Source organism: Phalaenopsis equestris, unplaced genomic scaffold (assembly GCF_001263595.1).
Source record: "Phalaenopsis equestris unplaced genomic scaffold, ASM126359v1 Scaffold000609, whole genome shotgun sequence".
Lineage (NCBI taxonomy): Eukaryota > Viridiplantae > Streptophyta > Magnoliopsida > Asparagales > Orchidaceae > Phalaenopsis > Phalaenopsis equestris.
In genome coordinates, this window is record NW_018165049.1 from 1,451,311 (window position 1) to 1,467,123 (window position 15,813).

At 39.0% G+C, this 15,813-nt stretch overlaps 1 protein-coding gene across 3 annotated transcripts in view; it reads left to right on the plus strand.

Moving 5' to 3' along the window:
• The first annotated feature begins 3,375 nt into the window (after positions 1–3,375).
• The window catches only part of LOC110029877 (chloride channel protein CLC-c), a 21,178-nt gene continuing 8,740 nt past the window's right edge, over positions 3,376–15,813 (plus strand). For 2 of the 3 annotated variants that reach the window (XM_020732360.1, XM_020732363.1), the window contains exons 1-7: positions 3,376–3,612; positions 5,912–6,221; positions 6,313–6,513; positions 7,860–8,037; positions 8,493–8,755; positions 13,478–13,747; positions 13,849–14,980. In XM_020732360.1, the coding sequence (XP_020588019.1) occupies positions 5,986–6,221; positions 6,313–6,513; positions 7,860–8,037; positions 8,493–8,755; positions 13,478–13,747; positions 13,849–14,980 (2,280 nt within the window). In that variant the 5' untranslated portion in view covers positions 3,376–3,612; positions 5,912–5,985. Of the gene's footprint in view, positions 3,613–5,911; positions 6,222–6,312; positions 6,514–7,859; positions 8,038–8,492; positions 8,756–13,477; positions 13,748–13,848; positions 14,981–15,813 lie in introns of those variants that run through there. The other variant, XM_020732361.1, reaches the window with a different exon arrangement.

Consider the following 15,813-nt stretch of genomic DNA (forward strand, 5'->3'; position numbering starts at 1 on the left):
GAACCTGAATTTTAATATAAATCATGTTTTGTTGTGTTATGCTCATGAGATCTTAGTAGTTTTTTTTATCTTTTTCCTTACAATAAGATTTAATCTTGTGTAGGATTAAAATTGTTTTTAGATTTCTCTTATTCCATACTTAAGATGATTCATTACTTCGTACTTAATTTACATATTCAATCTGACCAATTAGTATGTTAAAACTTGTTGTGAAGTTATAACGACCCGGGAAGGTTATGTATTCTTCAAATAGTAAGAATCACATCAATCTGGTGGGTGATAAGGTAGCCCATTGGTTAATGCAAATAGACAGGGAGATAGGTTTTGATGGGTGTATATTGGTGATTCTAGGATGATATGCTAAAACCTTAGCAAATTTGATTTAGAGTTTAGAACTTAAAGACCTGTTAGTCCTAAAGAAAGGTCACAGTGGGTAATCTAGAAGTGAGAGACTAAAGCCTACCCATCATAACCTTAGAATTAGGAACTTAACTCTAGGTTAGTCAATATTTTTTATGCACTCGAAAGAGAGTAAAGAATACGATTGCTCCCATTTGTCACAAAACTTCAATTAAACCCTTAAACATTTGATTCCTACACTGATTATGATATCATTGCAAAGGGAAAGACTTTTACATAATTTGAATTCTTTTTCGTATAACTAGCTTAGAAACACTTAGCATTTTCCTTAAGCTTTGAAATAAGATTTGTAGGAATTAATTACTTCTTTTTACACATAAACTTTTGACCTTATTTCCTAGATTTTTGTTTGTTGTTTAAGTAGAGTTTTTCCAAGTCTATAAAAGAGTTTTCATCTTCCCTTTGGGATCGATACTTGGGGCTTAAAAAGAAAGTCCTTTATTACTTGAAAAGATACGTGCACCTGCGTAGTATTAGTAGTGTGTAAAATTAAATTGTGGATAGAAAACGAGAATTATTTAAGAATTAAACCTTACAAAACCTTTGCGGCATCATGTTTTTGACGTCATTTTCTAAGATTGAAATTGAAGTAATTACACGCTAAGAACGCACTCATTGTGTCGGGGACCATCTAGCCATTACCATGTATTTGCTTTTCACTACTCCCCTTTGCTACCTTTTGACCTGTATAGTTTATAACCAAACAAATATACCTCCTAAAAATATAAAAATGACACAAACAACACATAAAATATATGAAATATCAAATCACATTTACTACACATCATTAAATTTACATTACCTAAGCAACATCTCATAAGCACCATGATTTAATTTTACAAGTAGTTTTGAGTCTCCTAGTTAGATATAATTGAAACCTGCATGAGGACCGTCAGATTGAACAAAATAAATAAAGTGCGAGTCTCAATGTGGGTATTATCTTAAGAAGTTACGAGTACTTTGTGGCAGGTAGAAAAGTTGTATTTAAAACATAAGTATTTTGGAAGCTAATATTAGTTAATTAATCCCATATTAGGCCAAACCATTGAGTGAATATTAATACGGTGATGGTTAGGCTTTGCTTTAAGTATGCAACCCCTCTTAGAGAGAAAGATCTAACTCCACCACTACTCTTGCACACAATATGCCCCCGCTGCCAACTTCATCACCACCGTTGAACATAATGCCCTCACACTCACTATCACTCCACCTATGCATTTATCAAAACAATTATGTGATGTTAGCCGTGCAAAATATATGTAAAAAAAATATATATATATATATATATATATATATATATAGCCCAGAAAACTATCAAAATTACATCTCTCACACCTAAATTTTAATTTTGACGCCATTTAACACCCATTAATGTGATGTTTAGCCCAGAAAATATATATGATGTGATGTGCAACATTTAACACCCATTTAACACCCATTTATCACAACATTTATGTGATGTTAGTTGTGCAAACTATATGTAAATATATATATATATATAGCCCAAAAAACTATCAAAATTACATCTCTCACACCTAAATTTTAATTTCGTCGCCATTTAACACCCATTAATGGTGTTAGCTAAGGTTGTCAAAATGGTTCGTTGTTCGGGAACAGCTTGTGTTCGACTCATTAAAAAGCTCGTGTTCGGCTCGTTAATTTCGTTTGATAAGTTAACGAGCCGAACGAACTACGAACTGAGATGTGTTCGTCGGTGTTCGGCTCGTTTTGGTTCGAAATACTACTCATCAAGTTTATATATATATATATATATATTAAGTAGTATTTTAAAAAAATCTAATTGTCTACAAGGCTACAAAGATTTATAATCAATTCAAATATTGATTAAGAAAATAGAATAAAAATTATTAAATTAGATTCAAATGATGTTGTAATATAAATAATAATTTTTAAATCTTGCTCAAATCGTTATTGTCTTATGGCTACATCATTAGGGTTGTTAAAAGGACTCTTTGTTCGTGAACAGCTCGTGTTCAGCTCGTTAAGCAAACGAGCCGAACACGAACACACTTTTTGAGCTCGAAATATAAACGAGCCGAACACGAGCTCAGCTTGGCTCGCCTCGTGTTCGGCTCATTTACACCCCTAGTGTTAGCCAATCTCATCAGGCACTCCATTTCATCGCTGCTGGACTCGAACATTTGGTTTTAGATATTACGGTGGAGTCATGATATTAAAGGTCAAATTTTAGAAATTGGATAGTTCTAAGAAAAAAAAACAATACCATCAGTTAATGATTTAAAACAGGGGAAGGAGGAGGAAGAAAGTAATATCATGGATTTTTTAAAGAAGATGTAGTGGTCTTCGAGAGCAATATGTAATTATTGCGAAAATAAGTGTTATGCATCCGACAGTTACTCAGCAGCCAAGATCCTGTCAATGAATGCTCTTTCCATATTATATTTCTCTCTTTCTCTAGCAAGATTTGGATTTAATATATTGGCTTGCCTGAATTCTTAAGGCGAGCTCTGCAATCGCAGCTTGCTAGTGCATCTGACAATAGACAATGATTGTGTGTACAAGTGAGACGAGCTAGTGAAAAGCACACATCCATACAACTGGTAAGTGGAGAGCTTGCTAGAGCTCGTAGGAGGCATCTTTAACCGAACAACTATGAATGGGAATATGAGGTTATGAATTTTACAATGTGATGTTTTTTTTATTAATAATGTTTGGGTGGCAAGGGAGTAGGTAGTGAAGTCTTGATGTGGGAATGCAATATACATAATTTAAGTGTTATTTTTTGGGCTAATTATATTAATAGCACTTGAATTTTGATATTTGAGTGAGAATTTTGATAAAATTAAAAAAATGTGTTGGGGCTTATATTTTGACACGTGAGTGAGAATTGAGAAGTTGAATGAAAGAAGCTACTAATTTTTTAAGATACGAGCACTATGCATATAATTAATTGCTTATTACTATTATTTGTATTGTTGGCATCTCTCCGTCCTCTCTCTGTCTCTCTGTCTCTCTGTGTCTCCAATTTGCTCGTCTCGCTTTTTCAATTTTGCTCGTGAGGTCACGGACATAAAGCGCAAAGGGTTAGTTCTTGCTCTAAATTTCTCTGGAGCATTTCGTGGAGCAATTGGTAATCGCTACGTCGATGTGAGCTTTAACATTGAGAAACCACAGAAGAGTTCGGTCGAGATCGCACTCTCATCTCTTTTCGTACGTATCTTCATTTGATTTCTTTCGCTTCTCCCTTTCTTCTCGGCATCTCTACGCATTTTGTGCTTGGAAAAATTCTCCTACTGCGGATATGATTGATTCGCCAATTCCGATCTCGGATGTTTGAGATCTACTAGGTTTGGATTTCGTTATATAATTGAATCGATCCTAATTCCTCTTTTTGAATGCGAATGGAACTGCATAAAAAGATTAGAATTACTAGTGTGATTTTGTCTCATCCTGTGATTGTCCGAGTCCAAAAATTTCTAGAGAAAACTCCTGATAATCTTTCGTTCAAATCCATTAATTTTGGTGGGATGGTATAATTGGAAGAAACTGCAGATAAGGTAGGTTAGCGGTATGATCATCGTAATCCACGTAATGTCCTATTATTAGCTCATTAACTCATTATTATTAATTGCTTCCTTTTTTTTTCCTTCTGTCTTTGTTGCTTTTTTTTCCTTCCATCTTTGTCAACTAAGCTAATAGGTCCAGGTGCATATTTACCCCCACACGCAAGCCATCCTAAGTATGAAAAGTTATTCCGTTCGGATCTCCACCGTAGATCATCATTTCGGTGAGACCTACTTTCAATTTTTTTTTTTAAATCCCACCAAAGCTGAGATCAACGGTAGAGATCGGACGCTGCATGCATCTCTGCATGCGATGTCCGCACGAAATAATTTTTTCCTAAATATGCCAGAGGAGAGACAAATCATTTTCTTTATTCATTATTATTTAGAAAAAAATGCACAACAATTATTTGGTATGTATGTAAATTCCCCTATTATTTAATCGGTAATTAGTTTTTTTTAGACTGATTTTATGATCCATGCATAAAAAATATATTTCACTTTTTAGAAAGTTTAGGTGTTAGATATGCATTTATATAAGAGTTGTGTGCTATGGATGTAAATGTTAATATTTGACCCAACAAGTCAATTCAACCCGAACTCAGAATTGAAAAATGTGGGTTTATGTTGACCCGAATAATTTTTAGGTAGTGTTTGAGTCAGAAATTCTAACCCGTTTTTACAATTGGGTATGAGTTAGCTCACCAACCCAAAGCTGTCCCGAATTCACCTGCTAACTCAAAATTGACCAACCTGAGATTGCCTTGAAATTGAATTGAACCAGAATTAGACCCGAATATCGTTTATGATTTATGTTAAATGGGTCGGATTTGGGTTTGGGAGTGGGATGCAAGTCGGGTGTTTGGGTGGTTCATGACCGGTTTAATATTCACGATTGAGTTCTTGTCGAATGGTTTCGAGCCAAAATTAACCATGACTCGTTAACCCAATTCAACACTTCTACTCCATTATCTTTGTACTGTAAAAGTTTAACTTAGCTAAAGTATGTAGGAGTTCAATTATATTTGCAAATATTTCATTTCCTCACTTAGAATTTGTATGATTTATAGCTATCATTTTATCTTTTTACTCTTACATATTTTTTCAAATAATAAATTCAATTTTTTTTCATTTTTTATGATTTTATAAACATATGGCCTATCTGAATTACCTCATATTTATATCAAGGTATGATAATTTTATTTTCTAAAAACCCTAAATTGAAGAAATTGTACCAAAAAAAACATATATCTTGCATGTGAGATCATCTTTAGTTATTATTAAGGAGCAGTAGCTAATGTGATGTTCAATTTAGCCTTCTAAAGATGACATAGAATATCAAAACATTCGATTTAAGGGCCCGTTTGGGGCAGTTTGTAAGTGCGGGCGACATTTTCAAAATACCGTCGTACCGTTTGGTTCGTGCGTTTCATCAGTTTATCCGAAACGACATTTGAGTTTTTACACTCAATGCAGGTCTCGGGCCGAACCCCGCAGCCCGCCCGCCTTAAAACACTTATCTTAAAACGCACAAGCTCGCCCTAACGAACGCTTAAATTTTATGAAAAATTCTCAATTCAAATTACCTCTTTCCCCATCTATAATTTGGCTTTTAGCATTTCAGATTAAACTTATCTTGATCTTTCTGTACAATAAAAAAATTTTATTTTACATTTATACCTTATAAAAAATACCACTATTTGAATTAAAAGAAAAAAGAAAAATGCGCATTTTAGTTCTTAGGTGAGTGGCATATATCGAAAAATTAAAATTTAGATAATAGATATGCAAATCCATTAGAATTGAGTGATGTATATGTAAATATTCCTCGCCATAATTATCGGGAATGAGCCAAAACTTTACATATATTGGCCCCTTGTCATATCAAGCCAATATTAAATTCAATTATTAGCGGACCTAAGCTAACTCCCAAACGAACTTTTCAGGGCAGGCTTGGCGTTCTTTAATTTACAGCAGGTAAAGAAAAGGAAACCAATCGGGGAGGAGGGACGGGCCACGAATGGAAGGGGAAATGGAGCACAGAGAGAGGAGGGAGAGAGCGGGAATTGATATCGAGAGCATGATGGAAGCTAGAGGAAATGAGATGGAAAATGATTGCTACTACACTTCCATGGGTACCGATAGCGAGGACGGGATTCGGGAGCCTTTGCTTCTGCGCAAACGCACAATGAACACCACCTCTCAGATAGCTTTGGTTGGTGCCAATGTCTGCCCCATCGAGAGCCTTGATTACGAGTTAGTTTCGCGCGTTGATCGCTAATCGTTTTTTGATGTTTTATTTGATTTGGAGGTTCTTCTTATATGTTTGGAGTCATTTGATGTTTAGGATTGTGGAGAATGATTTGTTTAACGAGGATTGGAGGTCGAGGACGAAGGTTCAGATTTTTCAGTACGTAATTCTCAAGTGGACGCTTGCTCTGCTGATCGGGTTGGCAACTGGAATAGTTGGATTCTTCAACAATCTTGCGATTGAGAACATTGCTGGGTTTAAATTCGTGCTAACCAACAATCTCATGCTGGAGCAGAGGTAAAACATGTGCCTATTTCTCTATTTTCTTTCTTTTTTTGTTTATTTTTAATTTTTTGTCCTTATGGTTTTTTGAACTAAAACATGCAGTTGCAAATTATACTGTTTCTTTGAGCAAGAGTAAGCGAAGTAGAATTGGGTGATGGGTTTTCAATTGCTATCGAATATTTTGACGGAATTGTATTGCAGCATTTTGTTAATTGTTTTGCAGAGTTTTTTGAATTCATGCTATTCTATTAAATTAAATCAGACGTTCTTAAACTTGCAAACCAAACGCTATCTTCTGGTTTGTAGAAATTGGGAGGGTTGTCAATAAGTTGAACTTTTATTCAAGAAATTGGTCTGATTGAGCAATTGTTCATCTCAATATTTATTATGTGTTTTTTAATCTGGAAAAACTTTTGGTTATCTTGTAGTACGGGATATCTTTTATAAGCAGAGCTTTGGGCTCGTGCAATGGAGATCTTTTTTGGTATAGAATGCATGGTGATTCAAGCTCTATGTTAATTTTCCTAAATTTGTATTCCATATATTTTTGTGTAGGTTTCGATTTAATATAAAATCTCAACCTTTATATTTCATTAGGGTAGCAAAAACAGGTCTGTATCATTTTAAGTTTCTTAGAATAGGATCCCCATTGAGTGTGGGACCATTTGTTTTTGTTTTTTATTATGATGCTTCTGGCTAGTTATTTTGAATGTTTGTTATCCTGCTGTACATAGTTTTCATTGCTTTTATTAGTGGTAAGGGAAAAATCTCATAGTCTACCAACAAAAAGAAAATGTAAATATGTGAGTTAAGACGAATGGCAGAAATGAAAATTAAATCCTTTTTTAATGGATTTATTTTTTTATTTTAGTTAGAATCTTTTGTAGATGCCTAGCTTGATTTGTGTCAGTATCCTCAATACTTGTAACTTTTTAAATTTCATTGGATTCCAAATTTTTTTGATTATTTCTGTATTTTATCACTTTTTTTTGCCATGGAGTGTTGTTTTGTTTTTTCTACTAATCTAGGGAGTTTTCGATCTCCAGCAAGTTTGAAGAACTTTTATTATAATAATTATTGGATTGTTACATCTTTATGATTTAGTAGTGTGGCTTCTTGCACGGGCTTCTTCTATTACAACTATTTGTAGTGTAGTTCCAGCAACTCTCTTATTTTGTAGGATTTCTTTTTTGCAACACCGGCTACTAGTGAAATTTTATTGCTGTGACAAAGGTGGATAAGGAGATTTCAAAGGGGATTTTTTTATTTATTATTCATTTATTCAACAAAGTCTCCTTTGTTTCTATATTTTGTACTTTTCTTGGTTCCAATAATTTGAACATTTTTTTGTGATGCAGGTACTTGCTGGCATTTGTGGCTTATGCTGGTTGTAATGTAGTTTTGGCCGCTGCGGCAGCTGCCCTATGTGCTTATGTTGCTCCAGCTGCAGCTGGGTCTGGTATACCTGAAGTTAAAGCCTATCTCAATGGAATCGATGCACAGTCTATTTTGGCTCCTAGCACACTTTTTGTGAAGGTAAATTCTTAGTTCAAACTTGATTAACTTTGAAATTAAGCCATTTCACGCATTTTCAACTTAATTAAGCCTATTTTGTCTATGAACCCCGTATATATGTAGGACTTGTTCTTTAGTTTCCTTTCTAGTTCAAACTTGTTCTTTAGTTTCCTTTCTAGTAGCTCAAACATAGTTTCCTTCTTAAGCTTTTTACCCTAGCTACCCTTTAGCTCTCCAAATTTGATTGTCAGCCTACTTGAAAAATAATGTTTTAAAATCATATAAAGTTTTCGTTGCCTGCATGCAAGAGGGGAGATGGAGAGAGGAGAGAGGGGTTACAGTAGGATGGAAGTTACTATTTTATTCAGGCCATGCGGATGTTATTTTCATTATTCCCTTGCATCATATTTGTCTGATTTGAATGCGTTCTCACTGTTGCATGTGGGTTTGAATTGGCTATCTGTGTCATTCTGCAGATTTTTGGTTCAATTTTTGGTGTTTCAGCTGGATTTGTGGTGGGTAAGGAGGGGCCTATGGTTCACACGGGGGCATGCATTGCCAACTTACTAGGTCAGGGTGGATCTCGCAAGTACCATCTGACATGTACATGGCTTAGATATTTTAAGAGTGATCGGGATCGAAGGGACTTAATTACTTGTGGAGCTGCTGCTGGTGTGGCAGCGGCTTTCAGAGCTCCTGTTGGCGGGGTTCTCTTTGCTTTAGAAGAAGCAGCTTCTTGGTATTTTGCTGTGCATTTTTTCCTCCTTGTTTGTTCTCTCTCCTCTATACATTCATCATGATATGAAATTAAAATTTTCATTTTGATAAGTGTAAGCAATTATTTGGTAACCTCTGTGTCGTTGGGGCACTGGAGCCATTTTCTTTAGGGGAAGGACTTGAATCATGCTTTTCATCAAACAGATCACTGGTTTTGTTGCATTAGATGGAGAATTGCTATATCTTGAAGGCGCTTGAAATAGAACAGCACCAAGTTATTTCCATATTTTTTTCAGCTGACTATATCTATGAATAATTTGTATAATGAAAATGTGTTGGCACGAATCGCAAAGACATCTCGCGGATGGAGGAAGAGGTGATGTGGCCCCACGGAACCTACCAAGGACGATTCAGGATCGCACGCTTAGCGAGCCAACCCCCTGCGTGCCGGGAAGACAACACACCTCAGACGGATAAAAGGTAGATCACCCCATGAAAAATTCATCTGACCAGATCCACTCGGAATAACCTGACGCCTTCCGACCCAGATAGACCGAGAAGATGAAATATATCCTCCAGTTCCAGAGTGATTGACGTGAAACCTCAGCAAGTGGACGCCCAGTCTGACGGACGCCCCTTCTGACGGCCATTCGGCCTTCCAGACGCCCAACATGATGGCTGCTCCGCCTAACGAACGCTCAGTTTGATGACTGCATGGCTTGACAGCTGCCCGACCTAATGGCCACCCGGTCATATTCATGCGCCCCATAGATCATATTTATGTAAACACTGAAATACTCATCATACATATGTACTTTAGAAGTACAACATGTAATTGTATGATGACCCATTCCTATAAATAGGGGGTCTATTTCATGAATAAAGGTTACCTAAATTTACGATTCATTATTGCGTTATTGCTCGCCCTCTTTCTTTCTCTCTCACATCCTATAGTGTTCTATTCCTTAGTAGTGTCTCCCGGACAAATTTGAATTCAACATCCTAAAAGGTGCGATGAGCGTGGAGCCATGCCTCGATAAGAAGAGGAGCACAACGATCACAAAAAGAAGGGAGTGACCAAAGTTTAATAGTCAACGTAGATCAACCACAAGACGACATCGAGGAGGGCATGCAGACAGGAATGCAGGAGATAAGAACTCAGATCATGGAGCAGGTGTCGGGCTAGATTGTCGAAGTTTTGAGGGTCTTCATTGCCATGGCAGGAGATCGGGCTTGCAAAGATTGAAGCAACCACAGTAAATGGCGGCGACACACAATGGCAGGAGGGTGAATGGTTCTCAGGGGGTCGGCGACTCACAGTGTCAAGACAGTGCAGGATCCGCATATGAGGAAAGACAATGGTTAGGTATCACTGCGGCGCCGCGTCAATCGGAAATCCTTTCTCCCTACAAGTATCTTGAGCGGAGCCCCCAAAAAAATTCAAATTGTCGGCCTAGGAGGTTTACTAGTGGCTGTCAGACCTTGTCGACCATATCGTTGTGTTTGAGTCAATCGCGCGCTTGCTCAAAATCTCAGACGCATTCAAGTGTCGTTTGTTCTTCACCACTTTGAGGTCGTCTGCCTTAAAGTGTTTCCATGCGCTTCTGATTGGGATCATTAGCAACTTTGCTAATTTTAAGAGATTGTTCTTAGCTCAGTTCGTCAGCGCCCGGAAGCCCACCAAGAGCGTGTAGTCCTTGTAGCAACTCAAGCAAGGACAACACAAGAGTCTGCGCGCGTTCGTCTCACACTTCTAAAGAGAAATGTTGGAGGTCAAAGACCTTAAGGCTGACGCGGCCGTAGCCACCTTGAAGCAAGGCTTGGGGTTCAAGAGGTTTTCATATGACCTCAACATTAATGAACCCCAAGGCTTGTTTGAGCTGTCGGAGAGAGCCAACAAACACATGCTAGTGGAGGAAACTTCCCCCAAAAGAGAACCGGAAGGGAGCCATGCTCTAAAGAGAGCTCCTTCTGGTAGTGAGTCGAAGTTGAGGGGGGAACACAGACCACCCGTCCGACGTCATTTCGAAGGAGACCAGTCCTCTCGTGATAATGAAAGGACCAGACGGTACAACCAACACGGTGGCCAGGTGAGGAATCGAGACCCGAGGCCTACCCAGTACTATAAGAGGCTAGCCCAGTACTATGAGAGGCTGCACAACGTTACAGACAACCATATGGAGATTAAGATGGCTTGCGGACTACTCCTTTGAGGGTGTCGATGGCGGAAATCGGAGACGCCATCCAAGACAAAATATTTCAAGGAAACCGTGCCAATGAGAGCCAAAGGTTTCTCCTATATGCGCAAAAGTATTGTAATTATCGGGATCGCCACCACGATATGGAGGAATGTAGGCACCTCCAAAGTCTCATTGAGGAGTTGATCTAGGCTGGAAAGTTGAAGTAGTTTTTGGCCCAGGGACACTCTGGTCAGAGACATGGGAAAGCGCCAACACTAGAGGCCCCACCTGGCTCCGTCCGGACGAACGTCGTCCATGTTGCTATGATAGTTCTGGCTATCCTCGGAGGAACAGATGCCCCTTGGCGGAGCTCCGAGTTATGCAACCTCGCATCCTTGCAGAAGAGAGGAGTTTGTCTTCCCATCACGTTCATAGTTGACGATCTTCTTCAATGGGGAAACCTCTACGACGAGGCCATACTCATTATCGGAATAATTAGTAACTTCCAAGTTAGGAGTTTCTCATCGACACTGGCAGCTTCATGAATATTTTGTTCAAGTCAATATTCGATAACCTTAATCTTCAGGTCGATCGGTTAGTAGCGCCAGCCGACCTACTTTTTGGTTTTTTAGGTGAAAGAAAGGAGGCATTGGGCGTAATGCCATTAGTAGTCACCTAGGATGAAGGAGAGAAACAATTTACTAAGACAAAAGATTTCTTGATAGTGGATTCACCCCTAACCTACAACACTATTTTTGGCCGCCCCCTGCTAAACTGCATCAGAGCCATGGTATCCACCAACCACGCCGCAATAAAGTTCCTGGGAGACAAAAATAATCACTGTTATGGGAGTTTTAGAGCAGTTCAGAGTCTGCTACCTCCAGGTGATTGAGTGTGGAACAGGAGCCGCTCGACCTGTAGAACCGTAAGGGGGGCAGCCTCGAGACCAATGAGGCCATCCAAGAGATCCCCGTCGGCGAAGACTAGCTCAGTAAATCTTTCTTAATAAGTGATAGTTTTGATGCAGGACACCGAGAGCTTCTAATTCTAATGCTTCGGGACCACCGTGATGGCTTCGTTTGGTTCATCGCGGAGATGCCTAGGATACCAGCTGATGTTGCCTGTCATAGGTTGAACGTGAGCCCCACAGTCCAACCGATCATGCAGAAGACGAGGAACTCAATGATCGTTCTGGCTGGGCCCTTCACGGAGGAGACGTTGTAGCTGCAAGAGGCGGGGTACATCGACTTAACCAATTCAGTTGCCGCCCGCCCGAAGGATTGCTACTTGTTGCCAAGGATCGACGCCTTGGTGAACACAATCGTAGGATACTTGGTAATGAGCTTCTTGGACGTTTTCTCCGGCTATCACCAGATGAGGATGTACTAGGCGGAAGCTGAGAAAACCGCCTTCATTATGACCGAGGGAGTGTTCTGTTATAATATAATGTTCTTTAGGCTTAAAAATGCTGGGGCAGCATACCAACGTTTAATAAATATAATTTTAAAAAACCAGAAAGGAAAGAATATTGAGGTTTATGTCTATGGTGTCCTTCTAAAGAGCTGGATGGTAGAATAATATGTAAAAGTCTTAGAAAAAAATTTCCAAACCTTAAGAAAATATAATATGAGATAGAACCCCTGTAAATGCACGTTTGAAGCCTCAACCAACAAGTTCTTAGGTTGTCTTCTAACCCTCAGAGGCTTAAAAGCTAACCCCAACAAATTCCAAACATTGATTAACATGCCGCCTTCACGGAGTACCCGAGCAGTTCAAAAATTTCCCGGCCAGATTGCAGCTCTAACTCGGCTCATTTCGAGATCGGGTGACAAGTGCATGTTGTTCTACTAAACCAACCGTCTACCCCTGCCTTTTTTAACATAAGTCAAATATAAAACATTTACTTTTCTAATCGGATCATCAGATGGTCGATGTTTAATGTGACTCTAAGACGACTTTCTCTCTCTAATTTTGTCCGTCACTGGAGCTACACCAACTCGGATAGACCGAGAAGATGAAATTTATCTTCCAGTTGCAGAGAGAATGACGTGAACCTCAGCTAGCGGCCACCCGGCCTGACAAACGCCCGAACTCACAACCGCTCAACCTTACAAATGCACGGTTTAACGGCCGCCCTGACTCACAGTCTCCCAGCCTAACAGGCACCCAACTTGATGGCCACTCGACCTCACTACCGCATGGCTTGATAGCCGCCCGGTCTAATGGCCATCCGTTCATATCCATGGGCTCCCGATGTACCTATGTACTTTAGGGGTATCACATATAATTGTATGATAACTTTTTCTATAAATAGAGGGACCATTTAATGAATAAATGTTACACAAATTTACTGTTCATTATTGTGCTATTGTTCTCCCTCTCTCTTTCTCTCTCCCATTCTTTAACGCTCTATTTCTTGGGCGGATCTCATAAATTTGGATTCAACATAATTATTGATAAACTGGTTCTCCTCTATTAAAAAATATTTACTGATATTAGGATACAAAAGATAATCCTTAAAAAAAGGCCCTATAGTCTTAATTATTAATTTTTGTGTTGTTCAGGTGGCGTAGCGCTCTACTTTGGAGAACTTTTTTCACTACAGCGGTGGTTGCTGTGGTATTGAGAGCCTTCATAGAGTACTGTCGTAGTGGTAAATGTGGGCTTTTCGGAAAAGGAGGTCTAATCATGTTTGACGTAAGTTCTGGTTTGACGACATATAAAAGTGCAGATTTGATGGCAGTTATTGTTCTTGGTGTGATTGGCGGTGTGTTTGGAGGCCTCTACAATCTCATCATTGACAGGGTTGTACGTACTTATAGCATTGTGAATGAGTAAGCTCCTAATTTTCCAGCGAACTGTAACAAATGTTACCCTTTTCCTTTGAATAAAATTACCAAAAAATTTCACATTTGATCTTAATTAACTACTGCAGGAGAGGCGCAATATTTAAGATTCTTCTTACTGTCACTGTCTCCCTCCTGACAACATGCTGCTCATATGGACTCCCTTGGTTTGGATCTTGTACACCATGTCCGAGCAATATTCATGAGCAATGCCCTGCAATTGGTCATTCAGGAAATTACAAGAACTTTCAGTGCCCCCCTGGCCACTACAATGACCTTGCGTCCCTCTTCCTTAACACTAACGATGATGCCATTCGCAACCTGTTCAGTACTGGGACTAATAACGAATTCTACATTTCAACACTGTTTATCTTCTTTGCTTCTACTTACTTCCTTGGTCTCGTAACATACGGGATTGCTATCCCTTCAGGCCTTTTTATTCCTGTTATTCTTGCTGGAGCTTCCTATGGTCGCATTGTTGGGACTCTTCTGGGCCCATTTACAGACCTAAATGCTGGCCTCTTTGCCGTCCTTGGAGCTGCATCTTTTCTTGGCGGAACTATGAGAATGACCGTATCCGTCTGCATCATTCTTTTAGAGCTTACTAACGATCTTCTAATGCTTCCCTTGGTTATGCTCGTTCTCCTCTTATCTAAAACCGTAGCTGATTGCTTTAACAAGGGAGTCTATGATCAGATTGTTGAAATGAAAGGTTTGCCTTACCTGGAGGCTCATGCTGAGCCTTACATGAGGCATATGGTTGCTGGGGATGTTGTCTCTGGACCTCTCATTACCTTTTGTGGAGTGGAAAAGGTGGGTAATATTATTCATGCTCTAAAGATGACAGGCCATAATGGATTTCCGGTGGTTGATGAGCCACCTTTCTCATATGCACCGGAGTTGGTTGGGCTTGTGCTGAGGTCACACTTGCTTGTCCTGCTTAAAGGAAAGAAGTTCACGAGGGAGAGAGAGCTAACAGGCTTGTCTGAGGCGTTGAGGAGGTTTGGTGCTTTTGACTTTGCTAAGGCAGGGTCTGGGAAGGGAATGAAGTTAGAAGACCTTGATATTCTTGAGGAGGAAATGGAAATGTATGTAGATCTTCACCCTATTGCAAATAAGTCACCTTACACTGTGGTCGAAACAATGTCACTAGCCAAGGCTGCTGTGCTTTTCCGAGAACTTGGACTTCGGCACCTGCTTGTGGTGCCTAAGACCCCAGGGGTAATGCTACTCTCTCCTGCCACACCTCATACTTCTCTATATACGCATTTCAATATTTTAGGTGTTGATTGGTGAGTAGATATCCAAGCTTAAATTTCTGCAGATTAAGTAAAATTCTTGAAATACTGGGTGACAGAAATTATGGAATTCATTTTAGATGATTGTATTATTTAACCATTATGTAAGATTTCTTGTTTGGAGGGTTTGTTTGCATGATTTTGAAATCCTGGAAATTGAATTAATAAGGAGGGGCCAGAACAGTTTAGTTTCATGATTTTCTATACTTCTATTGCAAAGCAAGTGCTTTATTAGTGTATAATGGAGATAATATGCAGGCTCCTTAATCATAATAACTGACATTCACTTTGTTCTGGTAACTGATTGTAATAGAAATAGAACTTGACCTAACATCCACCATCTTTCTTTCATTTGTAGACCTTGAGAAAAAAATTTAACCTAAGAACTGAAACATTTTCCTTGATTTTGGTTTTCAATTGACTAGAGGTTCTGTAAGTTGTAGCAGATATTTTGCTATTCATTATCCTGTTGACCTTGAAAGAATGTTTGTGTTATTTTGATCCCTAATTAATGAACTAAAGTAAAATGACACTTTTGTAATGTGGTACCGCTCACCTACCACATCTCACATACCGTTCACCTACCGTTCACCTACCGTTCACCTACCGTTCACCTACCGTTCACCTACCGCTCACCTACCGCTTACCTACCTCCCACCTATCACTCTCTTGCTTCTATAAATAGAGAGGGTGTGAGGCTTAGGAGAGCAAGGGAAGAAATCTTAAGGGTGTGAGGCTTAGGAGAGCAAGGGAAGA